A 12784-nucleotide genomic window follows, 5' to 3' on the forward strand; every position below is an offset into this window, starting at 1 on the left:
GAATTATTTGGCATATTTTCTATCTTTGAATTTTTACTTATTCCTTTCAAAGAGAATTTATATTAAAATTACCCACCGCCAACGCTGTAATTTATTGCAACCATAACTTCTCTATGCATTTCAATTTATTTCTTTAACGGGAATTTTCGTTGAAATTCTCATTCGGCAACTCTGTAATTTTTTTTGCAACAACACAATTATGTGCTCTCTTAGATCTTGCACATAGATTCTCTTAAATAAAGTCAATTCGCTCTCTCTTTCATTCACTCACAAATCTTTTGCCCACTTGACATCTTATCAGCAACAAGCAACAAACCAAACATAAACACAAAATGTGTGTCTCCAACTACACGAGTGGGGGACCGTCATTTGATTCAGTCCAGTACGTGGTTGACTCTGGTGGCGTTCGGTTTGCAATTTAAGAGCACAAGTGTGAAGACGCACGTTCGGTATTCGAGAGTGGTGTGACTGCAGATCAGTGGCAAGCAAAAAAATCTGCATATAATATATATACACATGTACGTACATACATACGCATGTACGCAGCACATGTATAACTTAGAAAAATTATAAATTAAATTAAATAAGAAAATTTGCAAACCGTGTGTGTGATTGCGTTGTTATCAAAATAAAGTGGAAGTATAATTCGAGTATTATTAAATAATAAAAGTGTTACAAAAAGATTAATTTAAACAAAAACATGCTACGTCATCTGAGCAAACAACAATCAAAGGCGGGTGCATCCTCGTATCTGCTGTATCAATGGCAGCAGCGCTGTTGCTATCATAGTGAAAAGGGTGTCTTTGGCTATCGACCTCAAAAGCAGCGAGAATTTAAAGGTAAGCCTTTCTTATGAGTTGCACTTCATTAAATGTCAAACTATTACTGCTATAATCCATACCATAATCCATCTTGCACGTATCATCACCCTTATCTTGTCCGTTAAAGTAATCAGAGCTTCTATAAAGTTTTTTTTTTTTCATTCTGATAAGATCTCTTCCTAACACCGCTACTATCATCTGCCGGTGTGCGATAAGTTGTTGTTTGGGCATTTTTTTTTTATTTGCTCATAATCTCTATCTCAAGTGGGAGCGAGAATCATGTGTTTTTGTCTTGGACCCGAAGCAAAACGAAGAGACTGCAAAGTGCTTTTGACTAGGGTTGCCACTGTATTTTTCTGATCTTTTGTTTACATCCAGTATTCCAATTTTGACATACCATATGCAAAACTCTAGTGCCGGGTAATATTACTAATCGCTGCAGGTCAGTTTAAATTGTAAACTTTAATGTCATAATAATATATAGGTCCCATATTAACCAATATACCAATTTGACCAAGCCGTATTTAATAAGGTGGACGCATCGGCGAATTGCTATAACAAAGCATCTCTTTTGGGATATGTCAAAATTTGTAAACAGGACGAAGAAAATTCGATTCGCCCTGACATTTAAAATTTTCGGCAAATTGGTTTCGACCAATCAGAGCAAGAAGAAAGAAGTTGATTGATTTTTGAGTGTCAAGAAACACATATTTAAAACTGTTCAAAATACCAATTACCTCCTGAGGCTTTACCCACAAAACTGGATCCGATCTGTGTGGCGTTCAGTGCTGTCACGAGAAGCTTAGCTGCGAGGTTGGTTGCGGATAGTCGAATGCTCCAAGCTGCAACGGCAGTCGTGAACAATCAACGGTATCGAGCGGAGAGTCTCAGTGAGAGGCCGGGACCGACACTTGCACTAATACGGAGTGCCTACGATGCTCCATACGACAAGGCGGGTTATTGGCGCTTTAAATGACTAATGGCCAACCTGTTGGCGCGATCGGTCCTTTGGACCGGAACGAGCTTGCTCACCTACAGGAGCCTGACGAGGATCGCCACCTCCACAATAAAATGTAACTACAACAACAACAACCCACAAAACCACCATGATGGCAGGTTTTAATAGTTATTGTAGTCGTAGATAGCTACCAAGTGAATGCTAACAAATGGCTCAAATAGGAAGATTGTGATTAGAGCTCAATCACCACAAGAAGGGATTGTGTACCCCCTTTTGGCTCTTGGATATTTGTCGAATTTTCAGGTCATTTGAAAAGGACAGTTATAGTTTGTTGGGTACGAGGATGGCGTTGTCATCATGGTGTGTGGCCGTTCAGAGTGCATATAGTACGCTACCAAAATACTAGTTAACTTGGTATGTTCAGGGGACCTCTCCCGTGATGGAGCTACTGCTCCCACCACTTAATGTCCTGAAGGGGGTGCGTTGATTTAAATCTTTGTGTGGGGATTAAGCACCATCCTTCAGCACTCTGAAAAACTGGTTTAGTGAATTCAATCGTGGCCGACGTATGCGTATGAGTCCAAAATAAAACAGCAATCGAACGAGTGGGTCCTCAAAGATGAGCCAAATATTCGGCTAAGACCCCATAATGTATATTTATTCTTGATTGTCTCGACGTTCTGAATCGATCTAGCCCTGTCCGTCCGCCCATCTGTCGAAATCACGATAGCGGTCGAACGCGTAAAGCTAGCCGCTTGAAATTTTGCACAGATACCCAAAATTGATGTTCGTCATTGGGGATTGCAAATGGGCCATATCGGTTGAGATTTAGATACAGCTCCCATATAAACCGATCGCCATTTGACTTCTTGAGCCCTTTCAAGCCGCAATTTTTGTCCGATTTGGCTGAAATTTTGCAAGTAGAGTTCGGTTAGGACTTCCAATAACTGTGTAAAGTACAGTCGGAATCTGTGTATAACCTGATAAAAACCGATCTTCCGATTTTACTTCTTGAGCCCTTACAAGCCGTTATTTTTGTCCGTTTTGGCTGAAATTTTGCATGTAGAGTTCCGTTCTGACTTCCAATAACTGTGTTAAGTACGATCCGAATCAGTGTATAACCTGATATAGCTCCCATATAAACCGATCTCCGATTTGACTTCTTGAGCCTCATAGAAACCACAATATTTGTCCGATTGGACTGAAATTGAGCACATAGTGTTTTGTTATGACTTCCAACAACTCTGTCAAGTACGGTCCGTATAGGTCTATAACCTGGTATAGCTCCCATATAAACCGATCTCCCGATTTAACTTCTTGAGCCCTTTCATGCCGCAGTTTTTGTCCGATTGGACTGAAATTGAGCACATGATGTTTTGTTATGTCTTCCAACAACTGCACCAAGTACGGTCTATAACCTAATATAGCTCCCATATAAACCGATCTCCCGATTTAATTTCTTGAGCAATTACAAGCCGCAATTTTTGTCCGTCTTGGCTGAAATTTTGCATGCGGCGTTCTGTTATGACTTCCAACAACTGTGCCAAAACAGTCCATATCTGTCTATAACCTGATTTAGCTCCCTTGTAAACCGGTCCCTCCATCATCCTTTCTTTTGCTTCTTAGAAGCTTTCAGCTTTGCTGGTTTGCCAGAAGTTTGGTATGTAGAATAAAAGTATGCGCTTCAACTAAATATATTTTATATAAATTTTTAGCCGAACTTTGCACGCTTTTACTTGTTTATGTTCTTTTTTTTCATTCCATTTATTTGTTTTTAGTTCATTTTATTTAATGTCATTTCATTTTGTTTCATTTTATTTCCTAGTACATATCTCATGTCTAAAATCTCCAAATGCACACAACAATAACACTGACAAAAACATTAGCACGGTAACTCTTTCACTCTCTTGACACCAACTAACACACCCCCTTCCTTGTACTCTCGCTGTACATCAATCATTTGAACTCTTCATAGATAATCAAAATAATTGGTATTTGTTGTCCATTTAGTTGTACAATTTCTGTTGCTCACTACATGGTTGTTTGTTTTTCTGCATTGCTTGGCGTTATTGTTGTATGCTGTTATTGATGTTGTTGTTGTTGCCGATATCATTACAGTAGTTAATTCGCTCAACAATTGTTATCTACTGTCAACTTTATTACACTCCTCTCCATTATTGTTGAAGTCAATCAAATGCTTAGAGTGCACCACTTGTGCTTATTTAGCTTGGTAGAAAATAAATGGAATTTTGAAGGGAATTAAACATTAGTTTGTTTTGCAAAAATAAATTACTTTATTTATTAACAATATTCAATAAATATTTTTCACAATTACAATACGTCCGATAGGTGCTTAAAAAGTGAAATCATTATTCTGTTTATAAGGCTGTGAACCATTTTAATGTACGCCCTGCTTGAATGTTATAATTCAATTCAGAACACCTTGTTCAAAATTCGCCTGGTAGGGGTAAATAAAATCAAATCGGCACATCGACTTTGTATAGGAGCTATATACAACTCTGACCCCTTTTAGTCTATGGAACATCCCAACCCACCCGCATTAAAAGAAGTACTTGTACAAAATTTATATGTGGACAGTTTTAACAGTTAGGACAATATCATTATCTCAGTTGAACTTACGAGTAGAATCATAGACTAAGATTTCGAGGGGTTGGAAACGGAATGAGGCCACCGTGTAGAAATTTTCAGCGGTGGTTATCCCCCCATAATGCTGGCGACATTTGTAAGGTACCATGCCATGCAAAAACTTCTCTCGAAAGAGGTGTCGCACTGCAGCACGCCGTTCGGACTCGGCTATAAAAAGGGGGCCCCTTATCATTGAGCTTAAACTTGAATCGTACAGCACTTATTGATATATGAGAAGTTTGACCCTGTTCCTTAGTGGAATGTTCATTGACAAAATTTGCAAAATTTGCAATAGGTCACGAGGACAGAATTTTCCTTAGCCTAGAGACCTCAGATGTATCCTCCTCGGAGCTGCTGAATTCTACCCAGGATTTGTCTGAGCCTCTCTCAGCTCGCTCTTATATTTTCTTAGCTCAGCTTTGTTGATGTCCCAACCGTGTGGTGCTCTTCTGAACCCCACATTGATCGGACCTAAAAGTTGCAGCTTGTGTGGTGCACACAGCTATCCCGTGCCGAGTTTAAAAATTGTTCCACGGTAGTTGGTAGTAGGAGGCCACCGTAGCGCAGAGGTTAGCATGTCCGCCTATGACGCTGAACGCATGGGTTCGAAACCTGGCGAGACCATCTGAAAAAATTTTCAGCAGTGGTTTTCCCCTCCTAATGCTGGCAACATTTGTGTGGTACTATGCCATGTAAAACTTCTCTCCAAATAGGTGTCGCACTGCGGCACGCTGTTTGGACTCGGCTATAAAAAGGCCTCATATAGCTGCTATATAAATATAAAGATGTTGGTTCTTGTCTTCTTGAGCCACTAGAGCGCGCAATTCTTATCGGATTTGGTTAAATTGTTGCATGAAGTGATTTGTTATGACTTCCAACAAGTGCGCTATGTATGGTTGAAATCGGTTGATAACCCGATATAGCTGCCTTATATACCGATCTTGGATTTTGATTTCTTGAGCCAATTTAGGGCGCAATTCTTATCTGATTTATCTGAAATTATGCATGAAGTTGTTTGTTATGACTTTCAACAACTGTGCCAAGTATGGTTCAAATCGGTCCATAACCTCATATAGCTGCCATGTAAACCCATATTGGATCTTGACTTCTTGAGCCACTAGAGGGCGCAATTCTTATCCGTGATTTGTTAAGACTTCCAACAACTGTGCCAAGTATGGTTAAAATCGGTCCATAACCATATAAACCGATCTGGGATCTTGACTTCTTAAGCTGCTAGAGGCCGCAATTGTTATCCGATTTTGCTGAAATTTTGTTCAACGGCTTCACCCATGACTTTCAACTTACATGTCCAATATGGTCTTAGCCTGATACAGCTCCCATATTAACCGATCTCCCGATTATGCTTCTTGTCGTAATTCTTATCCGAATGGACTGAAATATTACCCAATGACTTCTAATATGGTCTTCAACATTCAATAACTTATGGTCCGAATCGGACTATAACTTGGTATATATCTCCAATAGCACAACAATTCTTATCCATTATTTCTTGTTTGCCTAAAAAGAGATAATACGCAGAGAGCTCGAAAAATTTTAACCATGGTGGAGGGTATATAAGATTCGGTCCGGCCGAACTAAGCACGCTCTTACTTGTTTTATTTTAAATTGTCATATTTTTCCATCAGTATTCGTTGAAGCTTAAAACGATAAGTTGTATTAGCCCCTTCAAAATTAGTGCCAAGTATAGATCACATAGGTCCACCTTTCTGTATGGCCGTAAGAACTGTCCTTTCCTTGAAGGCAAAATTTTATTCATCCAATCTCATATTATCCTGTCAGCTTTTTTATCTAAAGCAGTGATGGTCACACTAACACACAATGCCTCTATCAAATGTAGCCACACGAAGATGCTTACATTTTATGTGCGTATGTGTACATGTGCGGTTGTGTGTTGTTGCCCATCTACATATGATCAAAAAAAAAACAGCGATGCTCAGCCCTTTACAGTAACGTTGATGGCAAGTTACACATATTCTTATTTTATTTGTTTCAGTCGTTGTTTAGACAGCAATGAATGAAAATGGGCAGGGGTTAACACTTCGTTTTTCTGTTTTGAGAATTTAATTCAATTTTCCGAAAATTTTTGTTAATACTTGCGTAAAAATTTAAATTTTATGAAAAATAATAGCAACATTTCCCTAGACTATTTGCAAACAAAAGATTTAATAACATTAAAATTCATTGCATTCAATATTCATTCATTGTGGCAACATTTCTACGTCAATAATGAATCTTATATCAACCAAATTCTATTGTATTGTATATTATGCATTTTTCAATACGCCTTACAATTCGCCTTCAGTTAGTATAAATCAAAGAAACGGCTTAGAAAACAGCAGTTCCCTTATAATGGAATTGCAAAATTAAACAAGCAAAATTTTCGGGATATTTTATACCCACCACTATAGGATGGGGTATACTAGTCTAGTCATTCCGTTTGTAACACCTCGGAATATTGGTCTAAGACCCCATGAAGTATATACATTCTAGATCGTTTCGACGTTCTGAGTCGGTCTAGCCATGTCCGTCCGTCGGTAGATATCGCGGTAGCGGTCGAACGCGTAAAGCTTGCCGCTTGAAATTTTGTACAGATACTTAATATTTATGTAGGTCGTTGGTGATTGCACATGGGCCATATAGGTTCAGATTTAGAAATAGCTCCCATATAAACCAATCTCCCGATTTGACTTCTTGAGCCGCTTGAAGACGCAATTTTTGTCTGATTTGGCTAAAATGTTGCATGTTAAGACTTCTAACAACTGTGCCAAGTACGGTCCAAGTCGGCCTATAACCTGATATAGCTCCCATGTAAACCGATAGTGGTCGAACGCGTAAAGTTAGCCGCTTAAAATTTTGCACAGATATTGATGTAGGTTATTGCGGATTACAAATGGGTCATATCGGTTCAGATCTAGATATAGTTCCCATATAAACCTATCTACCGATTTGACTTCTTGAGCCCTAACAAGCCGCAAAATTTTGTCTGATTTGGCTGAAACTTTGCATGCAGTGTTCTGCTACGACTTCCAACAACTGTGTTAGGTACTATTCAAATCAGTCTTTAACTTGATATAGCATTCTTGTTCGGTTCCTAGAAGTTTTAATTTTCTCTGGTTTGACAGAAGTTTGGTATGCAGAATAAAAATATGCCCTTTAAGTAAAACTTATTTTGTATAAAATTTTAGCAGAATCCATGGTGGAGGGTTCCCAAGATTTGGGCCGGCTAAATTTAGTAAGCTTTTACTCGTTTTTGTCAACTTTATCTAAGCTTTCCTTTATAAAATTCTGGGCAAAATTTCTGCAATTTTGGTGTCATTACAACCGGATATTGTCCGGCTGCAGACCGTAGCGTTCCCTGTTTCTATTAAACGCTTTAAGCAATTATTATATTAATTCAAAAACAAGCTATTATATAACAAGTAAGAGCGTACTTAGATCGGGCGGGCCTGATCTTATATACCCTCCATCATCGCATTTGTTGAGTTCTTGCGCGGTATCTCTTTTTAGGCAAACAAAGAATAATGAATAAGAAATGTTATGCTGTTTAAGCTATATCTAGTTATAGTCCGAATCGGACCATAAATGAATTCAATGCTGAACATTGTAGAAGTCACTGTGTAATATATCAGTAGCTCGGATTTGAGCGCCTTGCAGGGGCTCAAGAAGCAAAATCGGGAGATCGGTTTTTATCGGAGCTGTATCAATCTATAGATCGATTCGGACCATATTGGACACGTATGTTAAAGGTATGGGAGAAGCCGTTACATAAAATTTCTCCCACTTTGGATGAGAATTGGGCCCTCTAGAGGCTGAAGAAGTCAAGATCCAAGATCGTTTTATATGGCAGCTATATTAGGTTATGTACCGATTTGCGTCATACTTAGCACAGTTATTGGAAGCCATAACATAACACCTCATAAAAAATTTCTGCCAAATCGGATGAGAATTGCGCCCTCCAGCGACTCAAAAATCAAGATCCAAAATCGGTTTATATGACAGCTTTACCAGGTTGTTAGCCGATTTAAATCATACTTAGATACAAGAACACCACGAGCAAAATTACAGGCAAATCGGATGAGAATTGCGTCCTCTATTGGCGCAAGAAGTCAGGATCCAAGATCGGTTTATATGGCAGCTATATCAGGTTATGAACCGATAGCGCAATTGTTGAAAATGATACCAAAACACCTCGTACAAAATTTCAGTCAAATCGAACAAGAACTGCTTCCTCTGGAAGAAAAAGAAGTCAAGACCCAAGATCGGTTTATATGGCAGCTATATCAAAACATGGACCTATAAAACCCATTTGCAATCCCAACCGACTTACACTAATAAAAAGTATTTGTGTAAAATTTCCAGCGGCTAGCTGTACTCCTTCGAAGAGGGGGGAACACTCCCCATTACACTAATTTTCACAAACGCCAGATCTTGGAGTTTGGTGGTGCGATTTAAGCGAAATTTTGTGTGCTCTCTTTTAGTAATCCAAAACCAAAAATTTGATATCCAAATTTCGGATGGAGTTCCTGGGGGGCCGCCCCTCTCAAAAACCCATCAAGTATATTTATAGACCACTTATAACAATATGGAACTCAAACGAAAGGCATTTGAGAGTGAAAAAAGAATCTGATATGCAAATATGGAGTCAAGTATTTGGAGAGCCGCCCCACCCCCAAAACAGCCCCAAACCGGACATATTTACCAACCATGGCAATATGGGGCTTAAATAAAAAGCAGTTGGGAGTTGAGCACGAAATTGATATCCATTTTCGGGACCAAGTTTCTGGGGGTCCTTCCTTTCCCCAAAACACCCCCCAAACAGGACTTATTAACTGACCATGGCAATATGGGGTTCGAATAAAAAGTATTTGAGAGTAGTATACGAATCTGATAACCAAATGTGGAACCAAGTATCTTTGTGAGTAGAGCATGAATCTGATATCAACATTCGGTAAAAAGTGTCTATAGGGCCACCTCCAAAGAAAACAAATTTACAGACCTTAGCAATATGGGGCTCAAATAATAGGTATTTTAGAGTAGCATAAGAATTTGATACTTATTTTCAGTCACTGCGTGGCCTCCTCAACCCCCAAAACAACCCCCTAAACCGGACATGTTTGCCGACTACGGAAATATGGGGCTCAAAGGTATTAGGGAGTAGAGTACGAACCTAATATCAGCATTCGGGACTTGCTGTCTAGGGGACGTAGACAGTATAGGACCATATAGGACGTTTTTGTTCCTAATGACAATTTGGGGCTTAAAGAGAGTGGAGCCCCCAAACCGGTCATATTTTCTGAGGGCCTTAAATGAAAGGGATTTTAGATTAGAAAACTAATTTGATTTCCTTTTTTGGGATCTAGTGTATGGTGGACGACTCATCGCATATATTCCCCTCAACCCAAAGGCAATATGGGGATCAAACAAATTTAATTTGAGAATAAAACACGATGCAAATATTTTTTCAGGGTTAAATCAAAACACCCTAAAATTGTACATATTTACTGACCATGGTAATATGGGGCTCAAATGAAAGGTACTTGGGAGAAGAATACGAAATTTCTTGGAATCCACCACTTCCCCAAAACAACCCCCAAACAGGACTTATTTACTGGCCATGACAATATGGGGCTCAAACAAAATGAATTTGATAGTAGAATACGATTCTGATATACAAATGTAGAAACGAGTGTTTTGGGGACTCCACATCCCCATAAACCAATGGCAATATGGGGTTTAAATAAGTGGTATTTGAGAGTAGACCACTATGCTGATAGTTTTTCAGGGCTAAGTGTTGGGGGGACCAACCCACCCCCAAAACAAAAGTCGGACATACATATTTACCGACCATTGCAATATGGGGCTCAAATGAAAGGTATTTGGGAGACGAGCTCCAAATTGATACACACTTTCGTAACCATGTCTCGGCGGACAATACCACCTCCCTGGGGGCCTTCTCACTCCCAAAATCCCCATGAATGTATCGGTCTTAAATAATGTTTTTTTAAAAAGTGAAGTAGATCTAACATCCAAGCTAAGATTACCCTTAACCCTTTCGATTTCAAAGACCAATAAATATCATATGTGAAGCAAATAAAGGTATTTATTGGGTTGCCCAAAAAGTAATTGCGGAATTTTTAAAAGAAAGTAAATGCATTTTTAATAAAACTTAGAATGAACTTTAATCAAATATACTTTTTTACACTTTTTTTCTAAAGCAAGCTAAAAGTAACAGCTGATAACTGACAGATGAAAGAATGCAATTACAGAGTCACAAGCTGTAAAAAAATTTGTCAACGCCGACTACATGACAAATCCGCAATTACTTTTTGGGAAACCCATATATTGTAATACCATTAGTCAAGCGATATACCCATACCATTTTTGTAGCATGGTATTTCACTAAAAGCTCTTTAATTGTCGAACATAAATATTCAAAGGATAATTTTGTTCCATATAATGTAAAAAAAGGCGCAGCGTAGCGGGCCCGGTTCGGCTAGTATGTATATATACATAAAAATTCGCGTAATTTTCTATGGCCATAAATTTTGATTATTCTACTGGACAAACAATGTCTATTTAACTCTTATCACAATATTGTTATCAATAACATTTCAGGTAAAAATAAGATTGTTTTTCATATTATCTGTCACCATAAAAAGAAAAGAACAAGACTCTTATCTCTCAAAAAAATAACTTGGGAGAAGCTACCATATGAAAATACAAACGAACATAAATTTTTGTTCATGGAAAGAAGAAAAAAAGGGCTGTAAGTGCAAAAATTTTTACCTTATCATTAAAAAGATTTTTACACACACCACCAAAGGATGGGGGTTAACAAATCTAGTCGTTCCCTATGTAACATTTAATATATAGATTTATGACCGCAAAAGGCAGACATATATAAGAACGATCCGGGTTGGGCCATTTACAATCCAAAGCGAATAACATTAAGTTATTCCACTAAGTTCGGCCGGGTCGAATCTTATCTACCCTTCACCATAGATCTCATTTGCCGAATTCTTTTCCCGATATCTCTTTTTAGGTAAACAAAGGATAAAAGAAAAAAATTTCTATAATATTGGAGCTATATCTAGTTATAGTCCGATTCGGACCATAATTAAATTGAATGTTGGAGACCATAGTAGAAGTCTTTGTGCAAAATTTCAACCAATTCGAGTAAGAATTGGGGCTCAATAAGTAAAATAGAAAGATCGGTTTATATGGGAGATGCATCAGGCTATAGACCGATTCAGACCATATTTAACACGTATGTTGAAGGGAAAAGACGTTGTACAAAATTTCAGCCAAATCGGAAAAGAATTGTGCCTTCTAGTGGCTCAAGAAGTCAAGATCCCAGAACGGTTTATGTAGCAGCTATATCAGGTTATAGATCAATTTTAACCATTTTCGGCACAGTTATTAGAAGTCATAACAAAACACGTTAGCCAAATCGGATTGCTCTAGTGGCTCAGGAAGTCAAGATTCAAGATAGGTTTATATGGCAGCTATATCAGGTTATCGACCGATTTAGACCATACTTAGCACAATTGTTGGAAGTCATAATTTAACATGTCGTGCAAAATTTCAGCCAAATCGGATAAGAATTGCGCCCTCGAGTGGATCAAAAAGTCAAGACCACAGATAGTTTTATATGACAGCTATATCAGATTATGGACCGATTTAAACCATACTCATCACAGTTATTGGAAGTCATAACGAAGCACCTCATGCAAAATTTCAGCCAAATCGGATAAGGATTGTGCCCTCTAGTGGCTCAAGATGTTAAGTTCCAAGGTAGGTTTATATGGCAATCTATATCCAGACAGACGGACAGGCAGATGGACGGACGGACGGACAGACGGACGGACAGACAGACGTAAAGACAGACGGACGGACAGGCAGACGGAAGGACAGATAGACGGACGGACAGACTGACAGACAGACGGACATGGCTAGATCGACCTAAAATGTCATGACGATCAAGAATATGTATGGTTTATGGGGTCTTAGATGAATATTTAGAGAAGTTACAAACAGAATGACGAAATTAGTATACCCGCATCCTATGGTGGAGGGTATACAAAATTGTTCAAAATTTTAGGCTGATATCTCTAGTTCCTCGAAACATAATGCGATTTTGAAGGCGAGCAGAAAAATGAACGGACGTCGCTGGAGTAACTTAGAATTTTATAGTGGTCACAAGAGTATAAGAATAGGCTGTTAGCAAAAAATCTACCAAACCATTTGGTAGACATTTAGTCACCTTTTGGCAAAAAATCCTCCTCCTCTTTTGACCTTTGCCAACTTGCCATACCCTTAATATTTAACATTCCAAAAT

General features: G+C 38.5%; 1 protein-coding gene across 1 annotated transcript in view; it reads left to right on the forward strand.

Moving 5' to 3' along the window:
• The first annotated feature begins 372 nt into the window (after positions 1-372).
• LOC106087844 (probable 2-oxoglutarate dehydrogenase E1 component DHKTD1 homolog, mitochondrial) overlaps positions 373-12784 on the forward strand; it is a 71848-nt gene continuing 59436 nt past the window's right edge. The window contains exon 1 of the mRNA XM_059362858.1: positions 373-839. Coding sequence (XP_059218841.1) covers positions 701-839 — 139 coding nt within the window. The 5' untranslated portion in view covers positions 373-700. The remainder of the gene's footprint in view (positions 840-12784) is intronic.

Source organism: Stomoxys calcitrans, chromosome 2 (assembly GCF_963082655.1).
Source record: "Stomoxys calcitrans chromosome 2, idStoCalc2.1, whole genome shotgun sequence".
Taxonomy (NCBI): Eukaryota; Metazoa; Arthropoda; class Insecta; order Diptera; family Muscidae; genus Stomoxys; species Stomoxys calcitrans.